The 23,014-nt window shown below is 37.2% G+C and overlaps 1 protein-coding gene across 1 annotated transcript in view; it reads right to left on the reverse strand.

Moving 5' to 3' along the window:
- The window catches only part of KCNU1 (potassium calcium-activated channel subfamily U member 1), a 141,506-nt gene that overhangs the window by 107,556 nt on the left and 10,936 nt on the right, over positions 1 to 23,014 (reverse strand). Inside the window, 8 exon segments of the mRNA XM_072762693.1 lie at positions 1,659 to 1,769; positions 3,624 to 3,715; positions 4,624 to 4,794; positions 9,604 to 9,679; positions 10,857 to 10,932; positions 11,915 to 12,026; positions 13,177 to 13,267; positions 14,354 to 14,415. Coding sequence (XP_072618794.1) covers positions 1,659 to 1,769; positions 3,624 to 3,715; positions 4,624 to 4,794; positions 9,604 to 9,679; positions 10,857 to 10,932; positions 11,915 to 12,026; positions 13,177 to 13,267; positions 14,354 to 14,415 — 791 coding nt within the window.

Genomic DNA, 23,014 nt, shown 5'->3' on the forward strand with positions numbered 1-23,014 from the left:
GTTTCTTTCCTTTATATATATATATTTATTTGTCTTATTAGCTGAAGAGAGGAGTTTACTTTTGAAAATGTTAAGTCTGAGGGCTTTTTGAAAGGAGATGGGAAAAAAATAAAAAATAATAATTTAAAAAAATGAAAGGAGATGGAAATGAAGTCTGAGGTGGAAATATCCAATAAGCAATTAGTTGTGTGAATACGGATCCACAGAGAATGTCTGGCAAAGGATATAAATTTTAGAGTCATCCAGAATTATATGTAATTGGAAAAATTCTAGATGAATTTTGCATCATTTAAAAAATTTCATTCTCTTGATAAGTACCTATAATAACCTACATTAGTCCATGAAAATACAGAAGTAAAAACCTTTTCTGTCTCAACTGGATTATAATTATTAGCCCTTTATTACTAATTTTAGCACTTTAACTATTTTTAAAAATAAGGATTCAAGTAATATACAAATTACTGAGAAAACAGGCAGGCAATGATACTTTAACAGAACTGTTGCTGTCCCTAAATAGCACCATGAAAGAGTCCAAAACACTTATTGGTTATCCCATATACAAGAGCCCAAAGTTATAGTGGACTGGGGATTCCCTAATGTAAAAAGTACAAAATGTTAAGTATAAAATGTGTGAAGGTTGAAGTGACTCCATATACAATGTTGTATAAGATCAAAATGTCATTTCAAATCTGTCTGACTTATTTAGTGATGTGTGCATAACTGATGAGCCACTTGCAGAAAATAAGGAAGTTGGTTCACAACAATTTATACAAAATCAATTCCAGAGAGCTTAAGGACATTGCTTGAGGGTATTGCTTAATTCTAGAACAGAGAGGCCAAAGAATGCCAGATGTCAATATGAAAGAGCCAATGGATTTTAGTGCATGTAAATCCAACACTCTGTACTAAAAAAAAAAAAAAAAAAATGCATGCACACACACGCACACAAAGGCAGAGAGAGAAAAATATTTACAACATACAACACAAAAAGTTTAATGTCAAAATACATAAGACTGCTTAGAAGTCAGCAAAGCAACAGATAGCCATCCTTGTAGAAAAGAAGATATGAGAAATGAAAAGACAAATTCCTTCATTCATCAAAAAAGAAAACAGTCAAAACCTAAAAATTTTTCAGTCTCAGTAGGAACCAAAATTGAAAAAATAAAACAATGAGAAACCATTTTGCCTACTGAAAAATCTTTTTGCTTGAAGTATGCATTTTCCAGTGTTTCACAAAATAGTTGACCTGGATTCTACTTGTGGAAATGTAAGTTTCATAGAACAAAAACATCATCAAAAACAATACTTTCTGCACCTACGTGAACTCACATTTCCAATTCTAAGAATTAACAGCATAATAATTATAAAGTACACTAGACTTGTGCACATTTCATGGCCATATGTAATAATAATAAATATAGAATACTTTCCTAAGTAAGAAATCTCTTAGACAATGTTAGGACATACACAGAAAAACATCAGGCAAGATATATTCCAAAAGATATCCCTGGTCATAAGATTGCCTTTTCTTTTCTTTTTGCTTATTGTTATTTCCTAATTTTCTATGAATATTGCAAGGGCAATTCTCTTCCATTATAAAAATGCACCCATATTTCAATTGTTAATTTAGTGCTCATGAACCGTACAGATACACTTACTCTCCCAGAAAAACAATCTCGATGTTGATTTCCCCAGGCTTATACCGGAGAAAATTTCTCAGGAAAGCAGTCACACTGTCAACTGTAATGTTTCCACAGACCACGATGAACCTAGGGAGCAAGACTGTGTGAGGTGGATCATTGGAGGAACAGAAGTATCTTGCTGTCAAGACTTAGATATGGACAATTTGCTTAAACACAGTTATAAATCCATCTGGTATTTGAATTACTCAGATTTTAAAAATAGAAACACTGAAGAATTCATCTCCAATAGAGAAAAGAAATGTCAAATTTCTGTAGTCCCAGTTCACCCCATGTTGGGGTATGAATCCAAACATTTGAATTACACATACCTTTTCAGGAATACAATAATAACTATCATAATTGCTATATTTTTCATAGTTGTTATAACTTGTAATTGACTGGCACATGTGTTACTTCACTTAATTTTTTTCACTTGATTCCTGATTAGCTGATATAATCTTTTTTCAAAGGAACAACAGAGTCTCAGCATGGTTCACTGATTCTCTCATAGTCAAACAAATGGCAGAGGTGGCAATACACTCTAGATCATTTTGGTTTATCTTCCACATTGAAAACTATCTAGTCCATACAAAAAAAGTGAGCCCAGTGGGGAGATATCTAGGGCAGGTGCAAAAATCTATGCATGTAACTTTTACAGTGAAAAATTGCTGTCAATTTCCTTAGGTTTCCTTCATTTAAAGAAGCTATTTTTCCCTGTATTATTCATTTAAGGAAACTGAAAGTGTACATTTAGCCTAACTTAATTTTAAATTTTTCAGACTTCTTGGGCTACTTTGGCATATGTTCCACATCCCTGTCCTGCAATAAATTAGGTCAGACTTTGGCTTATGTAGTTCATTTCATTGTTTTCAACTCATTTTTATTAGTAGTAGTACTACTACTACTATTAGTAGTAGTAGTAGTCCCAGTTCACCCCATGTTGGGGTATGAATCCAAACATTTGAATTACACATACCTTTTCAGGAATACAATAATAACTATCATAATTGCTATATTTTTCATAGTTGTTATAACTTGTAATTGACTGGCACATGTGTTACTTCACTTAATTTTTTTCACTTGATTCCTGATTAGCTAATATAATCTTTTTTCAAAGGAACAACAGAGTCTTCAGACTCCTGGGTCAATCCTGGTTTTCATCCAATTATGCTAAAAGACCACTCCAAGAAAGTTTTTCACTGTACTTCCTCCTTCACTGTATTTCACTTCTCTTCCTCTATTGCCAATCAAGGCAAAATAAAAAAGATTGGCTTCAAATTTAAGATCTCCAATTCATTCTCTCCTTCTTAGATGTGAAAACCATAATGGAAACTGAAGTAACACATTACAGAGAAATAGGGTAAGAAATAGCACCAACTCTGTTTCCCTTTTGGAACAGGTGGTTGTGACACAGACAAAACAGGTGATCTATGAAGTGTTGTAGAAGATGTGGCAATTGTTATTCCGCCTAGGAAACCTCTGCCCATGAACGAGCCCCCATGTGGTATAGGGGGGTTTGGGCCAAGATAACAGAACTGAAGTAATTATTTTAAATTTGAACTGTGACTTTAATTTGATCCATTATGTGAAGTTAGCCATAAGTTAATCACATGATTAAAATGAATAGGACAGTTAGTAAAAGATGTATCAGAATAGTTGGTGATAAGAAACGTAGAAATATTGCCACAATCAACACTTGACAGGGAATGACAACATTCTCTTGTCATTTTAGTTTATTTACTAAGTGCTAGGCATCTATATAGCAGTGTTTATCAAATAGCAAATATCTTCTTATGGTATTTATTTTAGCCCAACTCTGTTAACTGAATGAAGGACCTTGCCAATATATTCACCTAGGCCAGACAATAGGTGTTTAGAAAGGGATATGTGACTAGTAGGAATTCTCAAACTGTAGAAATTATACTTGAAAGCTATACTTACTTCTTCCCTTTGACTACTTCATAGGAACTGGTGTATTTCCTCTTGTTAGCAAAAAGTTCTACCATTTCAGGTATATAATTCGCAAATAGGATCTAAAATGATCAGCAAATAAAATCTTAGGTGTCGTTATTTTCTGACATAGGGGGAAAAGAAGATGCACAAAATTTTCTCTTATCTAGGAGGGATGTGACTGTGAACTCTCTTTAAAAGGCAGACCATTTTTTTTCTTCCTTACTTCAACCTTTGGATTTGGTTTAAATCGAATAAAGTGCTTTGCAGCATTCAAAATGATGAAAGCAAAGACAAGCAGGAAGGCAACCTTTTTTCCTGCCCATTTTGCTCCCTACTCACATCTAACTGCCTTTCTGACTCCTGGAGCTGGTACTACTTGAAGCCTTCGAAAAAATAAAGCATGTGGGACACAGCCTCTCTCTCCAAGGAAAAATGACTGAAATGAGGGGATGTAACAATGGACAGAGGAATATCACCATAGTGGAATGGAGAATTCTGTTAATGGTTTTTAAGGAATTGAAATTCAAGTCACTAAAAGAAAAGGAGGTTTCCTTTGCCCATGACAAGTGCAGATACTCACATATCTGAGGTAAAATGCTCCTTCAGAGAGAGCTTATGCATTTGGTCTGGAAATAACAGAATTTTCTTCAAATCTAATCTCAAATGCCCTTCTTCCTCTTTGGAAAAAAAGACTGATGGGCAAAAGATAAAGGAATATAGGGTTGCCCAATTCAGTGTAGAGGCTAATAAGGAAAGTCTGTTCTCCTTTGTCTGTCATCCTCATGTTTGGCAATCAAGCGATTACATCATGCTCTCCAGGGGATGTGGTTTGGGAAATATGGGCTCTTAATATCTTCCATTTGCATTTGACATCTGCTCTGAATAATGCAACATTCACTCTCAAACCTATATTGCTTTATTTCTCACCATTAACTACATGTTTTTGGTTTATGTAGCTATATTCAAAGATATTAAAAATATTCTTCACCAAACTCCCCAGAGTGAAAAACATGATGAAGGTCCGTCCTAGGGATGTCTTGGCTACCACATCTCCAAAGCCAACAGTTGACGTTGTTGCCATGACCAGGTAAATAGACTCAAAATATGATATATTCTGTGAATTTCTACCTTTGAGCCAGGGATCACCAGAATTTTCCACCTGTCCAAAGAGAGGAGATTCAGGAAAGATCTCTGAATGGAATCTAAGGGAAAGTTTATAAAGAATAGGCAAAATACTGCATTAGTTTCAGTTAATTCAATCCAAATGAAGTATTAAGTGATTCCCAGGACACACTAAACAGTTTGCAAAGTTTGGGTAGTTATTGTGAGTCTTGTTTTCCTTTATTGTGCTGAACTCTGAGAGGACATGGTAGCTTGAACCCACATTTGGAGGGCTCCATGGGACTGGCTGCCCATATCTTTTTCTCTTCATCTGGGCAAGTGATCACATCCAAGAGTCATGAGACCCCAAAGGCTCTCAAATGGATTAATTATTGTTTTTTCTTATTTTTCACTAGCTCAGGGTTATCATTAAAGAAGAAGCACTTAAAAAAAAAAGAAGCACTTACATGAGCACTTCATTTCAATGAGCTTAAGCACATGAAGGCTAGTGTCTAAGGAAGAACAAACAAACAAGTTGTCCAGGTTATTCTGCCCCCAAAACAAAAAATCTTTTCAGTGATCAAGAAAAACCTGAAGAATTTTTCCTCTGATTTCTCCCAAATAATAATTATATAATGTATAAAATTTTGTTTTTCCATTTTTAGACTTTTCCAAATAGCTTACATATTTCCTTGCTATTCTATTTTTATTTATTGCAAAAAATGATAAAATGTTAGATATGACTGAGAAAAGTAGATTTGTTTCAGTGTTCAGAACTAAAACAGAAATTAGAAATAATATAGTTCACTCAAGTATTTGATCACTTTTTTAAAGTGACCTTTTCTTTCTTTCTTTTTTTTTTTTTTTGATTTTATTTGTTTATTCATGAGAGATACAGAGACAGTTGGAGAGGCAGACACACAGAGGGAGAAGCAGGCTCCACGCAGGGAGCCCGATGCAGGACTCGATCCCGGTACTCCAGGATCATGACCTAGGCCGAAGGCAGCGCTAAACCACTGAGCCATCCAGGGATCCCCTAAAAGTGACCTTTTCTTAAGTCTATCTTTCAAAAAATATTTTATTTATTTATTGAGAGAGAGAGAGAGAGAGCAGGAGTGGGTAGAGTGGCAGAGGGAGAAGCAGACTCCCCAGTGAGCAAGGAGCCCAATATGGGCTTAATCCCAGGACCTTGAGATCATGACCTGGGCCAAAGGCAGGCATTTAACTGACTGAGCCACCCAGGTACCCCTAAGAATGAATTTTTCTTAAGTTTGATGAGTAGGTTAAGAGTATAGAATCCTATAATACCCTACTCCAAAATAAGAAAGGGATCGTATGTCTTTATTTAACGCCCATGGCTGGCAGGGGATTTTGTTGCAAAGTCTACTAATCTGCTTCCACTAACTTCTGAAATCTTCACTGTTTTCTAAGACTAGTGCATTACAATAAAACCAGTCTAAACCACACAGATTAAGTCATATATATGTATTTAGTCATATATATATATAATATATGACTATATATATGTATATTCCCACAGGATTAAAATTGTTGCTTGAGACAGTTTCAAGATAAAACCCCATAGAGTCTTTTACAGCATCATCTCAGGACAGGGGTTCGATCCTATTCTGGCACAACATTTTGTATAAATTAAAAGTAAATTTATTTCAACCTGGAAATCTCCTTCACAAGTTAAGTCACCCTTTAAGGTTTAGCTCACTCTCTTTGGGAGTGTTTAGTGTTTCAACCACCTTCCCTCCTTCCCTCCCAGCACCTTTCTAAGATCTGACAGCCTCCTGCTGGTCTACTTGTCCACTTTGCTCTTCCTCCTAACCATGTGAGCATAGACCCATCAGTCCCAGATGGAAAATAAGCTAAAGTTAAGGTAAAGGATTATGGGCAAATGTCAAGATATCACTTTTAACTCCATATTGCAAAATTAAAATTCCATGTTTTAAAACTTCATGTTGTTTAACTTTGGATGAGAAGTGCTATAGAGGAGGACACAAGGATGCTCTTCAATTTCCTCTTACCTCCCGACCATTTGCACAAGTTATGTCATCTTTATATTGTACACATATGTGTAGTCCAACCATAATTCCCTCGGTTATGCCTTAGTCTACTTTTAATTCGTTCAATAATGATCACCACTACTTTATATCATGGTTTCCTCATTCCTGAGTTCCTAGTGTTGATTCATCTCCTATGTGGTTGGATTTTATCATCAAGATATATTTTTAGAAGGGACTCATGGGTGTTATTTTCTCTTGCATACTTAAAATGACAGGATAGGCTATAGTTCCACACAACTTTGCAGCCCCTACTCTATCACCATCTGGTATTGCTTGATGTTGATGAGAAATCTGAGGCTAGGTTCATGTCTCCCCCTTATATAGACATTGCTTTCTTCTGCTTGGCTTCTCTCCTTATCTTTGAAGGTCAGTAAACTGATTGGAATAAATAATTTCAGGTCATTTTTCCCAGGACATAGTATACCTTTTAACCCATAGATTCAAGACTTTATTTTAAAGCATTTTTTCTGGTGCCATTTGTCATGTCCTTTTCTTCAGAAACATTAATCTTATGTTCAGTTGACATTGCTGGAGGAATTTATTCTTTTTCACATCAGTGTTTTTGCTGCAGTCCTGTCTACCATGCTCCTAAGCATGTCTTTGTCACATTTGTTAATTTCGGATCCTTCTAATGTAGTTTTCAGCTCTGGTAATATTTTTCCCTCTTTTCTCTGATATCATTCAGCCCATTTTTCCAACTCCTGCTACTGTTTAATAATCCTTTATTTAAAACCTTATGTATGGGATGCCTGGGTGGCTCAGTGGTTGAGCATCTGTCTTTAGCTCAGGGCATGATCCCAGGGTCCTGGGATCGAGTCCCACATTGGCGTCCCTGATTCTCCTTCTGCCTACATCTCTGCCTCTCTCTGTGTGTCTCATGAATAAATAAATAAAATAGTTAAATAAAATAAAACATATGTATTTTCTTTAAATTAGGATTTTTAAAGTTTTTCTAGCCTTTTATTTGTATTTTTCTCAAATATAGATTTATTTTTCTTAACTTCTCCTTTGTTTCCTTGGACAAGTTATCTTATAATTGTTCTTAAAACTGTTATATTAAATAACTGTTATTATACTTATGTCTCTGTGTCCTCCACCATAGCTCCTTGTTATTTTTGACAGAATTTACGCATGGGCATCATCCTGATTTCTTTCTGGTTAATACTCACCTTTTAATGATGCTAATTTTTAACCAAAGGCCAATAAGTATATGTAAAGATGGTGAGTTCGGACAATAAATAGCTTTCATTTGGCTTTGTCATTTCAAATATCCTCCCAAGAAAATCTGCCATTTTCTTTGCTCTTGGATGTAACTCTTCTAGGTTTTCAACATTCCAGATGTTGGAATGCCTACTTACAGTGGATATCCTTAAGTCATAAGCCATTTGGTTGCTTCTCTGTGTTGCTCTGCATGCATCCTTCACTGGAGGTCTCCTCACCTGGGTGACTAGATGCCCAACAAGGGCACATATTCACATGCTTAGAAGGGTCAAGAAAGAGACTTTGATTCAAGTGAGCCTGGTGGAAACTGTGTCCAACCCAAGAGCATGTGCTATTAACAGGGAGTAACTAGTCTTCAACTAGGACTGTTGGTGGCCTCGGGAGAGTGGATTGCCAGAATTTTGTATTTTCCCAAAGAATACAGAAACTTGAGTTTTTATGTGAGCTCTTTATAAAAGCAAGAAAAAAAATATAACAGAAAGTACAAACTAATTAGGTCAAATAAAATAGGTCGATAGGCCACATTCAGCCTAAAAGCCCTACATTGGAACTGCTACTGAAGACAAAAACATCCTGGTACCATGGTTTCTCCTATAACACTCTGTTGCCTACCATTCTGTGATGACCAGCAGGTCTTCAGAAGGACACTGATGATTGCTGCTCTCATGGTGAGCCCATGCACCCCACCGCAATCCTCTAGACTCAGAATCTGCTTGTCCTACTGTGATTTTCTCTCTGGGCAATTTCTCTCCTGCTTAAGGATTGAGGAGGGATGCGGCTGGTTTCAGATTTCTTGAAGGTTCATACCATAGTTTGCATTTGGTGTTTGACATTTTGCTTGTCAGCTGAAGATGGTAACTATTTTTTTTCTTTTTTTATCATTAGTGCTTTAATTAATTTTGAAAGAAGGACTCAAGTGAAAAGACTCCTGCTGTATTTTTTTGTTTTGTTTTGCTTTTCTCAAAGACCTCTGCTCTTAAGATCCTACTTCAATATGTGCATTTTTAATGACTTTTCCTCAACTGTCCTCAAGCAATAGAGTTAGCTCCTTCTTGTTGAAACCTATTTATTATAATGCCCATTATGTGAGCTAAGAATGAGCCCTTCCTGCAGGCAAAGGAGGCAGCCATGTATGCAGATTGATTTTAGGAGATCTAAGAAAGCCCCAAAGCTCCCCTTTGCAACTCACCAATTCCTCTCCCACAACTCTTCAGCTTTATTAGTGTGAAAATCTCTCACTGCCTTCATTTCTTTGACTTTTTATTCTTTAGTAAAATGCTGAGACCCCTATAAAGATATAGCAATAAGTTTCACCTATTGCTTATACATTGGAAAGGTAAGCTTGTTAGATCCTTTCCTGAGAGTAAGTTTTGAAAGTTGGAAGACAGAACATAGATGCCTTGAGTGCAGGAAACATGTATTTGTGAAAAATATGGGGGTGCAGAAGAACCAGAAAGGTGAAGTAAAATGATAAACCTCACAGAGTGAGACAGGAATTCAGGTTTGCCTGCATTTTTTAAAGAAAAGAAGTTTATGCTGACCAGCAACATTAGAGAGCTTAATGAGTTGCTTACCAGGTGAATGAATCCTGCAGCAGTGAACCAGGTACTGAGGATTATTGATAATAGTTTGGAAAACTTCACTGAATTGCTAGAGGAAGAAAGACAAAAAGCTGTTGGGTTCTGACAGGTTCCAGAAAAACACAATACCCCATCCTCTAAACTCTGGCTACACTAGTGTGGTTCATGGGGTAGAAGCAATGGTACGTTTACCTGGAACATTATTAAAAATTTGGGATCCCAGACACAACCTCTGATCTATAGATCTGCATCCTCTGCTTGATTCATATAAACATTAGAGTCTCAGATGTCCAGCTCTAAACATACTGGGTCATACACACTTGCCCAAAAACTTTACACTTTGTTATGATACCCACTAGCCTGATATTATACTGCTTTTAAAGATATGTGTGTATCATCATAAAATAGATTTGCTAGATTGCTACACTGTCTAAAGTAAAAATAGGAAGTGCAGTGCCCTAGGAATACAGAGCATGGGTTCATAAAAAGGAATTTTGAGTGGATCACAGAAATGTCTCATATTGCTAACCTCATACCAGGATCTTTGAGTGAAAGAGATCAGACAAGCTTCTGTTTCCCAAGTAAAGCTCTAAAATTTAGCTGAAATCTCTGTGGTTTTAAGGTAGGGCCACCTGTTACACCAGAAAAGCCCAGTCCCCACTGTTCCATAACGCATGAACACTTAGCAATGAAATCCACCTGGCCTATAAAATTTGATGCTTCTAGGGAGGATGTAGAGGCATGGAGATTTTCAGTGGGTAACATTAAACCGAACTGCTTAAAACTTTAGAAGTATTGCTGCTCAAAGGTAGTTTGGAATTTTTTTTTTTTTTTTTTGAGGCATTTAGGTGGCTCTATTTTTGTAAGCAATTTCACTGCTGCTACTGGGCACCTCGTGCTCAGAAATTGTCTTAACATTCCTAGACAGAAGAGATGTGATTCATGATAGCAAGTATGTAGAACCAAAGCCTCTGGATTACTTTTAAAATGTTTTTTGAGGAGAGAGACAGAATTAAAGTCTAAATGGCCTTGTTCATTGCAACTCTGCAAAACAAAGTAGAAACAAACTTTCAAGTGATTGCAAACTTCTCAGCCAGCATATGATGTTAATACAGTGGGAGGGAAGGAGTTAATAGTATCTTGGGAGCTAAAATTCTGATGGGAAATGAGTTGAAGGTTCAGTTTACATTTTAATTCCTAATCCAAACCAGCAAGTTAGCAGGACTTAAGGCAGGGCTCACATTTACCTGGTTCTGATGGCTCGGAGAATTTGCAGGATTTGAGGGAGTTCTAGCAACCGCAAAGCTCTCAAGAACCTTAAACCTACAAAGCAATCAAAAGGAAAAATCTGCCAAAAGAAGAGGGTCACTTCTGGGAGTGGTCTGGGTTATAACACAATTGTGACTGTTCATACTCTTCCTCTCTGGGAGATGCTGAAATACAACAGAACACTGCAGATTTAAGAGCGTGGCCTCTAGTTCAAATCCTGGCCCTGGCACTTAACAGCTGGTACAATCTAAAGCAGTTCCCTTAACTTCTCTAGTTCCTCATCTGCAAAATGGGAATTATAAGTACCTACCTCATGGGGCTGTTGAGCTAATAACATAAAACATGTGGAAGCATGACTCAAGTATCATAAGCACCACTCAACACTTCACTCAATTTAACTGCTCTTCAGAATAGACAGTAAATTACTCATAAACCACTTAAACTCCTGACTATAGAATCTCTCAGATCTGCTCCTCAGCCTTCTTCAACGTGATGTTTTGCTTTACAAAGTTGGATAATTCTAACAGTAAGGAATATTGGTAGGTAATAGGTAATAATAAAGAATTCCATAAAAAGTGATAAAAGCCACATGCTCATGTGCTGTTCATACATCCACATTAAAGACAAAAAAATAATTAAATAAATCTCTAACATGTCACAGCCTGTCTGGATATGATGATTTACAGCTTTTAAAGACCAAGGGAAGCTTTTAATTTCTTCCAGTCCATGTGGAATCCCAGCATAAAGGTGCTGCAGCGGGATGGGATGTTTGGGCTTTGCCTTTGAGGGTGTGGATGAGCCAGTCCATAAACAATAAACAAACACTGTCACGTACTGTGCATCAGCTATATCACCAGGCACTGAGGTTAAAAAATTAATAAGTTCTGAAATTATATTACAAAACCGTATAATCATATGATAAATATTTTTAAATAGCATTTAGACTTTAAAGGAAAATGAAGGATACTTGTGAGTGAACATAGAGGATTTTTTTTTTTTTTTTAGAGATTGTTCCTGAGTCCCACAACACACTTACCCAGCCAGTTACTCCTCAAATAATAAGAAATAAAGGTTGGTGGAATGGTAAATATATCCACAATTGAATTCATCTCCAACCAGAACTTGATCTTGTCATCCGCTGCCACAAACTATAATGTAAGAAACACAAAACTCCAAATTCTGTTACCCTCAACATTTTTCAAATGAACATAAGAGTAGCTTCTTTCAGCTATATTTCACTCATCCACAAAAGCTTTGATCTCATTCCATTATACATGTGTATTTATAATATATATATCTACCTACACATATGTACACTTAGCTATATAGATGAATATATATTAGTATAGATCCACTTCTACTGTCCTTATATCTATAAGTGGGTATTCAATAAATGAACCCATTTTACTCACCAGATCTCAACTCCCACACTTCAGAATGAATACTTTGACCTTCCCTACTGCTCCCGGAACTTTCTGATATATGTTATTACATAGATAAAGCCTCCTATTTGTGAGCAATGAAGATTTAGGGAAAAGTACAACTGTCTGGAGGCTTGGCTGGCCAACCCTGCTCTCTGAGCTTCCCTATTTAGATTGAGAAAGTAAGCATTTCCAGAGGAAGATTACTGTAAAAAGAGGTTGATGGTCTGTGTGGTGAGAGTTAAGTTTTGAAGGAAGGTCACAAAAATACAAGTTATATATATGCACACACAGAGACACTGTACACACATGTATATATACACATAATGTATATATACACCTGGATATATACACATATACAGTCTTTGATAAGCATCAGATGGACAAATACAATGAAATCCAGATCTAGGATGGATCTTCAACAAGTGCCTGTGGAATGAGAGAATTATTTAATAAATGAATGTAACAAAGATGAAACAAAGATATGTACTTTATACAGTTATATGGCATATTTGCCATCAGTGGAATCAGTGGAGCCAATGGCAGTTTCAGAGGCTATTACTCAGGTTTGCTAGCTTGTGGTTATTAGCAAAGCCTTTTCAGTTGTAGGTGGGAAGCCCATACGGAGGACAGTGTGACAGAGTGATGATATTTAAAAGGAATCATTTCATTTTCATTGAGATTTTTGGCCTAGATACAGTTTCAAGTGCAAGAGAGAGTTTTCATGTCTCTTTATACATTGGACAATTTGGGCACAGACTGTCTAGTTTTAGAGCCTGAAAACATAGGCAGATTGTACAACTAAGGCACATACAGATCTCTCTGGGTTGCACCTGTTGTGTTCATCTGTTTACACCCACTCTCCATAGATACTTACTCTCAACCCAAAATAGAAACTAAAGAACACATTGAAAGTCAAATCAATAGGGATGGTTTTGTCTTCGTAGGAAGAACAGCTTCCAACAGGGCTGGAAAAGGAACAAGAGCAATTTATAAAGATGTACATTTTAAGAGCTCTGACTATATAAGACCAAATAAAGAGAAAGAATAGACAATGTTCTGATTATTTACCATGAATGGTTAATCCAAGACACTTAAGTTCACATCTTAAGGAAATTACTTTTCTCGTGGGAAGAGGTATATACAAACAAAACCATGGACTGCACATGTCGTTTAAAATAACAGGACAATTACCTGTTTTTCCTTTCATAGAGTTTATTGGTTCTATTTCTGTTTTATCAATGAGGAATCAGAGGCATTGAGAGTATGTGGCTCTTCTTGGTTGCAAGACCATCTACCCAGGCAGGACATTTTGGATTCTATAGCCCTCTGATACAGAGCTACTCTAAGCCAAATGGATTGATCTGAACCCAAATTTAAAGAAATTTCCTAAAAAAAATCAGTAAGGAGTTCACAAAAGAATGACTGCTAGTTTCCCTAGGATTTCTAAAGTTACCTGATTTCTGTGTCCCTTAATCCCAATTTTACTGCAGCTGGAAATCCAATGTAATTCCCAGCTGATCAATGTGGAGTTCATATTAGATTGGGTTGTATCCAAGAAACCATTCTAACTTGGACATAGAAGAGAAAAGCTTTAGAGAAGAGCAAACAATAACATGCTCCTTTATCCCAGGTGAGCTCTAGCATTTTCCTTTTTCAAAACCATCCAAAGTTGTTTGAAATCTATGAGAAACCCTGAAACAGCTATAGAACTGCTGTTTCAACACTTGAGGACTCCAAAGGCATAGAACACCCTCCTAAGTGGTCCAAGGTTGGATACCATAGCTGGAGGCTTCTAGTCTCAGAGAATCTAGAATAGACCTGTGTACAGCACCCCAGCCCCTAGCAATGCATGATGATAGGATACACGGGAAACCCGTGCATTTTTCTGTGGAAATGTGTATAGTGCTTCTTGGGGAGAACACTTATCTTTTTTATGAGCTTGTGTGTGTGTATGTCTAGAGGCATGTTAAGCATTACTCTTAACAGACAACTCCAAATTAGCTGGCAACATATGGACATAGCAGACAAGGGTTACTGGTGATTTTACTTACTCAGAAGAGTTGATGAAATAGATTATAAGAGACCCAATGCTTAGTACAAACACAAGGATCACCTGGAAAGAAAAAAAAAAAAAGAAAAACAAGGACCAATGTACAAATCATTTTATTGACATATAAATAAACCAACAAAATTGTGTTTTCTATTTTAATCTTGCCTATATATACATAGCCGTTTTTTCATGCATTCATTTTTCACGCATTCATTCATTCATTTATTCATCTGCTCAAGAAAAACTGTTTGTTTGTTTGTTTGTTTGTTTGTTTGTTTTAAGAAAAACTGTTTGGACTTTTACTGGGTATTCAAGAAATGACATGCACCCACTCATTTAACTTATATAATTTTAATTCCCATACACTTTAGAATAAACACTTTGGCCCTCCTACTGCTCATAAAGCCTTCTGATCCCAAGAAGTCCTATCATTTATTCATTCCTTCACTCATCAAACCTTTATGGAGTGCTTAATATGTGTTATACACTGTATTGTGTGCTGGAAATGAAAGCTGTTGTATATAGGCTCTGGACTTGAATTGCTTATGATACTGAAACAGAAACAGTCCCAATAGAACCATCTAAAGGATAGTCAAGATTTCGACAGGAGGGAGTGTGCTGTAAATGAGGAATAGAGAAGGAGTGCATTTAACATTCCAGTGTGTCTGGTTTGTGAAAGAAGCAGAGCTGGTGAAATGTAATCAGAAGTTTACCCCTTCAAGATCCTCAAGGCATTTGGATGAAACTTTTGAAGCCTCCATGAATTTTCAGGTAAACTTAAGGTAAACAAACATTCCTCCAGTAATTTCTAATTTCTGAGCCATTTGTTTCTTTATGTTCAGTCCAGTGTATTGGTAATACTAATAATAAAACTGAATTTTAGTTACAATTAAAGCTTTACTCCCTTCCAGCTCAGGTGTTCCTTGAGGAGTTTCCCTGTACTGGGAAAAGGGTCAGTTTCCTCCCTATTAACCATCTTTGAATTTTTATTTCTAGTTGCCCACTGACTAGGTTAACTCTGGCCTCTCCAGAATGGTAGGTCAATGTTGGAGAATGAATAGAAGAGGGTGGTCAGAAGAGGAAATGCTAGACTTGACTGCAATTAGATAACCAGGCTTTCACCCTGGAGCTCTGGGAATGAGAGGTATTTAATGTTTACTTGTATGGGCCATCTCACTGCTCTTTGGAAATACCAATTCAATTCATATTCAAATTTAACAGAGTAGTTTTTTAGTACCCATCATGACCCAAATATTATTCTGGTGATTGGGATCAGTGAACAACATATATGAAGATCCCTGTCATACATCTAGACAATAAATAAAGACAATATGTAACTTGCATGGTATGTTAGAAGTTACATGCTAGGAAAATAAAGTTAAGCAAAGTAAAGGGGATCAGAAATACAAGGGCACTGGGGAGAAGGGTTGCAGGGGGGGAAAATATGAAATCACTAATGTCTCATTTGCAATTCCTTTGAATTGGGTGGAAACATGTTTTTGAACTCATTGGTCATGACTCTTTTCTCAGTACACCTGACATGCCTTCTTCTGCTGGAACCCATACCCCTCCAGATGCTTACTTGAGGAGGTAAGAGAAGACTCACATGTGACCCAAATCTGGCCCCTGGAACAGTTCAAGCTTTCTTTGCCCCCAAAATAGCAGAAGTACGGATTATCTTCAGTGTGACAACTTCTGCATAGAGTGGCTAGCCCAACAGCCCCTCATCAGAAATGAGCCAGGTGTCAGTCCTCTTGTATCCCCAGTGTTCCAAGAGATGCAAACTGAAAATTCTGAGCAGTACCCTGTAAGCCTCTTTCCTTAGGCTTGATGTAAGAAGAAAGCACTCCCACACCTCTGACACAATAGAACTTATTCCAAAACTCCTCTTTTATTTCTGACTTCTATTTTTTTTAAAGTTTTTATTTAAATTCCAGTTAGCATACAGTGTAACATTAGTTTCAGGTGTACAATGTAGTGATTCATCACTCACATACAACACTTGGTGCTCATCACAAGCACACTCCTTAATCCTGATCACCTGTTTCACTCCCTTCTCATCCCCACATCTCCCTTCTGGTAACCATCAGTTTGTTCTGTATAGTTAGGAGTCTGTTTCTGGATTTGCTTCCTTCTCTTTTTTTTCCCTTTGCTCATTTGTTTTGCTTCTTAAATTCCACATATGAGTGAAATCATATGTTGTCTTCCTCTGACTTATTTCACTTAGCATAATATGTTTTAGTTCCATGCCATTTTGCAAATGGCAAAATTTCATTCTTCTTTATGGCTGAGTAATATCTTATCCATTTTGTGTGTAAATATCTACACACACACACACACACATACACTATATATATATATATATATATATATATATATATATATATATATCACTATATATATATAGGACATCTTCTTTACCCCTTCATCAGTTGTTGGGCACTTGTACTGTTTCCTTAATTTGACTACTATAGATAATGCTGCTATAAATACTGGGGAGCATGTATGCCTTTGAATTAGTATTTTTGTATTTTGGGGATAAATACCTATTAGTGCAATTGCTGGGTCATAGAGTAGTTCTATTTTTAACTTTTTGAAGAACCTCCACACTGTTTCAGAGTGGCTACCCCAGTTTGCATTCCTACCGAAAGTTCAGGAGGTGTCCCTTTCTCTACATCCTTCTCAGCATCTGTTGTTTCTTGTTAGTTTTAGCCATTCTGACAGGTATGAGGTGATATTTTATTGATTTTATTTCCCTGATGATCAGTGATGTTGAACATCTTTTCATGGGTCTATTGGCCATCTGTATACTTTCTTTGAAAAAAATGCCTACTCATGTCTTCTGCCTATTTTTAATTGGATTATTCATTTTGGGGGTGTTGAGTTTTGTAAGTTTTTAAATCCCGTACCATGATCAAGTGGGATTTATTTCTGGGTTATAAGGGTGGTTCAATGTTCACAATTCAATCAACGTGATACACCACATTAATAAAAGAAAGGATAAGAACCATATGATTGTTTTAACAGATGAAGTAAAAGTATTTCACAAAGTACAACATCCATTCATGATACATATCCTCAACAATGAAGGTTTAGAGGAAACATACTTCAACATAATAAAGGTCATACATGAAAAACCCACAGCTGTTATCATCCTTAATAGGGAAAAACTGAGGATTTTTCCACTATCGAAACAAAACAAGACAGGGATGTCTGCTCTCAACACTGTGATTTAACAGAGTACCAGAAGTCTTAGCCACAGCAATCAGACAAGAAATAAAGGCATCCAAATCGGCTAGAAGAAATAAAATTTTCACTATTTGTAGATGGCATGATACTCTACATTGAAAACCAAAAGGTGCCACCAAAAAACTAGAACTTGTTAAATGAATTCAGTAAAGTTGAAGGAATACAAAATTAATGTACAGAAATCCATGGCATTTCTATACGCCAATAAAGAAGCAGCAGAAAGAGAAATTCAGGAATCAATCCCATTTACAATTTCTTCAAAAACAGTAAGATACCTAGGAATAAACCTAACCAAGAGGTAAAAGATCTGTACTCTGAAAACTATAAGACACTGATGAAACAAATTGTGGACGACACAAAGAAATGGAAAAACACTCCATGACTATGGATTGGAAGAAAAACTATTGTCAAAATGTCTAGTCAATACTATCCTAAGGAATCTACACATTTAAATGAAATCCCTGTCAAAATACCAATAGTATTTTTCACAGAAATAAACAGTCCAAAAATTTATATGGAACCACAAAAGACCCCACATAGCCAAAACAACTTTGAAAAAGAAGAGCAAATCTGGGGGCATCACAATGCCTGACTTCAAGCTGTATTACAAAGCCGTGATCATCAAGACAGTATGATACTGGCACAAAAACAGACACATGGATCAAAGGAACAGAAGAGAGAACCCAGAAATGGACCCTCAACTCTATGGTCAAGTCATCTTCGACAAAGCAGGAAAGACTATTTACTGGAAAAAGGACAGTTTCATCAACAAATGATGTTGGGAAAACTGGAGAGCAACATGCAGAAAAATGAAACTGGACCCTTTTCTTACACAATACACAAAAATAAATTCAAAATGGATTAAAGAGCTAAATGTGAGACTTGAAACTATAAAATTCCTAAGAACACAAGCAGTAACTTTTTTGACATGGGCCGTAGCAACTTCTTTCTAGATACAGCTCTGGAGGCAAGGGAAACAAAAACAAAAATAAACAACTGGGACTTCACCAAAATAAAAAGCTTTTGCACAGCAAAGGAAACAGTCAAACAAACTAAGGGCAGAATGGGAGAAGATATTTGCAAGTGATATATCTGATAAGAGGTTATTATCCAAAACATATCAAGGACTAACTTACCCTAATTTACATGTGACTGGGTAAGAAGCTGAGAGCTTCAATTAGTTTTCTTCCAACTGCTTTGTAAGTGGCAATGTTGCACCTTAGTTAATACCTGAGAGTTACTGTCATCTATTTCTTTAGGGTCTCAACTCTCACTATAAGCTCCATTGTAACATCTACATTCGGTGTTGATGGAGGTGTTACTAAGTTTGTGGGTCTAACGGCAGTTACAAATATATTCTGCAGCTCACGAGATTGGGAGGTGGATATTTGGAGATTATATGCACATGTCTCAAAGTATTGATAACAAAAAATAGTTTCAATGAAATCTTTTTCTGCTCTTTACACATGATTTTTTTTCTCCAAGTGATTCTTCAAGTATAAATCATATATTAACAGGCTTCCAGAAAGACGATGGCAAGCCATATGTTTACAATCCTCCAAACCACAGAAATTAATCCACCTGAAAAAGAAAATTTTACTTTCATTGAAACTAAGAACAGGGCAGCCCTGGTGGCTCAGCGGTTTAGCGCCGCCTTCAGTCCAGGGCATGATCCTGGAGACCCGGGATCCAGTCCCACGTCTGGTTCTCTGCATGGAGCCTGCTTCTCCCTCTGCCCGTGTCTCTACCACTCTCTCCCTCTCTCTCTGTGTCTCTCATGAATAAATAAATAAAGAATCTTAAAAAAAAGAAACTAAGAATACCAATCTTATGCCACAAACCGAAATAATATTATCCAGAGATAATGTATAACAAATAGAAAAACACATACCCAAACAAAAGCAGGCACTGGGGGCTAACAGCTTATGAACACTGCTCAGTGAGTCAGGCAAAAATAGGAGGGAATTCCCAGAGGATGTGTTAATTTCTCTTGGGTTGAAAAGGCAAAATCCAGAAGCATTGGCTATTTGGGAGTGCGCGGGGTGTAAAAAGCCCTCCATCTGAGCCCATGTACTGCAGATGAAGCCACAAAGCCAGAGGGTCCTGGAGGAGACTGCAGCCACACCATTGCTGATAGGTGGGGGGGACCTCTTGACTAGCAGCAGCAACACTACTTTTCCCAGAAGAGCCTGAGAAAGCAGTCAGAAAGAAAGAAACTGAAAAATATGAGACCTCGTCCAAAGGAAACATTGTTTGTGAAGCCGCTGGCCACAGCATTATCTCCTGTTTTTGTGTGGAAAAACACACAGTAAAATGAGATAGATTTCCTCAGTGGGATGTAAAACTGCCCATTTACTTGGTGGATAGTTATGCGTATCTATGGAACACAAACAGCAGCCAACACAGGAAACAAGGGACACTGAATGCTCTAAACCTTCATTTATGATTATTAGCAGATGACAGAAAATGCTGTTCACATGGGAAATGTAAAAAAAATAGGAGGATTAAGTAGAGGAAAGAGATAAAATGACCTCCAGTGAAAGCATTAATAGAGAAGACATAATTAAACTTTGTCAAATCACAATCAGTGTTCCTTGTGAGATTCTAAAATCTGTTAAACAGCATTGGAGGTTTGGACAGGTAAAAGGAGAAGATGGTAATATAGAGGCATACATGAAAGAAGGAGCACCCCAAGGTCTGGCTGGGAGATTAAAAAAAATGGGTAGGGATCATGAATATTAGCATCTTAAAAGAGATGGCCTTTGGACTTGAATTTCAGGCCTCAGAAGAGGGGGTCTTAGTGACCTGACTAGTGGTGGTACCTCTGAGAAGATGATGTGAGCCTGGTTATGGCAGGTGTTGGAAAAACTGGAAACCAGAACCAAGAACTGCTAATAGAGTGAAAAGCCATTGCCTGGGCAAGGTTGTTAAAAAACTGATGCAAAACTTCTAACGCTAAGCTTTCCCTTTCCTCTGGTCCCCTCACTGGCAGAGCCCATCTATGAGCACAGGCAAGCGGACAGAGGACATGTGTAATTGCTGAGGCCTGACCTCATGTCACAAAGAAGAGGAGAGAAAGAGTGGATTTAGAGTTGAGAAAAAAGAGCTTCAGATCTAGTAGGTAGTCTTAAGTGCTAGAAGATATTGGAACCGCATTTACAAAAATTTTAAGAAAAAGGACTGAAAGCCAAAAATTCTACATCGGACAAAATTGTTGTTCATGAGAGAGAGCAAGGAAAAAAATGTTTTTGAATATTCAAGGTACAAAAGCAAACCACCCACACTTTCCCTTGCAAATGAAGATGGGGAGTCTCAGGAAAACATTCAGAAACAAAGAGCATGTTATATAAGAAAAACTGGTGCCTAATGAAACTGATAAAATTAATTTTTGACTCTAAAGCAAATATCAAGAAAAAAATCTTACCAGATGTATAATGCCAAAAACAAACAAACAAAAAACACAATAGCAATCTGGAACTGAATGTTCAGATTTGTTCATCAATTTCTGGAAGGATGGAGAGTGACATGGTGTAAAAACATGACAAAGATCTCATGCAAGGAGAGGATATAGAAATAAAACATGCAGAGATACATAGAGAAGATACAGGATGGGAAGTTTGTTCTGAACTTGATTTACATAGTTTGTCTATGATGTCTCTCAAAATTCACAGTCACCATGTAATTCTGGTCACTCCAGTAAGATAAGGAACTAAGGCTGTGACAGACCTCTTAGCTGTCTCATGTCCATTTTCCTTTTCTTTACTAACTTATCTCCCATTTATTTTTAAGCTCCAGATATTTAGATATTCTATTATGCAACAAACTCAATCTCTAAGTATTATGAAGACCAGTAAAACAAATCACTGTAAAGAAGAATAAATTCCCCTGGTAAATTAGCAAATAAATGTATTCTTAATTCTTAAAGCCTGCACTTACATAGGATGAACAACAAAGGACAACAAACAAATACCACTAATAAGTAATAAGAGAACAAAAATCCAGCTCCATGATATCTACAGGAGAGACACTTAACAGGAAATTATACAAAAAGATTGACATATAGCTGGGCAAAGACATCCCAATCGAGCATGAATAAAAGGAAAGCAAAGTTACATGTTAATATTTTATTCAAAAATATTTAAGCAAAAAAGAAAAAAAAACATTAAGTGTGACAATAACATTTCTTATAGATAAAAGGTACAATCAAGTAATAAGATTTAATAGGTAATTTTATGCAGCAATTGATATTAGGTAAAATATATAATTTGAAATGTGTTAGAAATGCAAGATATTCAATAAAACTACAAAATCATAAATGAAAAATTTTGACATGTCATTTCAATCGGTCAGCAAATAATTAAGGATACGGAAAATACATAACATAATAGTGCTTATATATCAAACAATACATATTCTTTCACAAGTCAATGGAGTAATAAAAATTGAACATGCACTAGGTGACAATGAATTTCCCCATAAATTTCATAAACCAGAAGTCATAAAGGTAGTGATATTCTTGGACCATAAATTTTACTGAAGTGAAGATACCCACTCTATCCCAAGGAAACAAAAGCCTATGGCTTTCCTCTAAATAGACCACGAATCAAACAAGAAATCAAAACTAAAATTCCAAACTATAAGACAAATTAGACATTCATAAAAATAATGATAATACTTGCTAAAGTCTGTGAGACAGGGTTAAGGAAGTACTTGGAGGGCAAGTTTTTGTAAAACAGATTCCACTTAAGAAGCTGGAAATGAGGCACAGAGCAGGTGCTGCAGGGAGTGCAGAGCGAGAGTGTGGTGGGAGCCAGGGCTGTGGGGCATGCGCAGTGCTGTCCTGTGCCTTCCAGGTTAAGCCAGGTGAGGTGCTGGCTGTGCAGCCGATACCGGCATCCCCAGACTGATGATGAATATTACCGCCAAACTCCGGCGGTGCGAAAATAAACTTCGTGCTTGGAGACCCAGTGATCAGTAAATTGACGAACACGAGGAAACAAAATATGACAGAGACACGGGAAACTGTGCAAAGGGAGCAGACTGAGCAGGGCTGTGCTGCTTTTGCAGAAGGACAGCCAACCACCTGCCATAACTCCGAGACTAGCCCTCCATCGGGCCCTGAACATCCCGGAGCCAGTGAGGGCTGGTGCCCATTCTCAGGGGTGGCGGTTTTTACCTGATCCCTGCCCCCGCTAGCTGACCATTGTGCCCTCTTCCTGAGCTGGTGTGCCAGGAGGAAGCAGCCCCCCCGGGGGGGGGGTGTGCTGAGAAGCCTTCACACCAGTGGCTGGTGGCTCTCCACAACCTTGGAAGGTGATCAGGAGCCCAGGATGGCAGAGGTCGGGTGCATGGTCAGGTGTACCCTGGCCGCCGCCACTAATGGAAGGAGGGTAGAGGCCACAGCAGAAGCCCA

The sequence above is a fragment of the Vulpes vulpes genome, chromosome 7, assembly GCF_048418805.1.
Source record: "Vulpes vulpes isolate BD-2025 chromosome 7, VulVul3, whole genome shotgun sequence".
NCBI classification, from domain to species: domain Eukaryota; kingdom Metazoa; phylum Chordata; class Mammalia; order Carnivora; family Canidae; genus Vulpes; species Vulpes vulpes.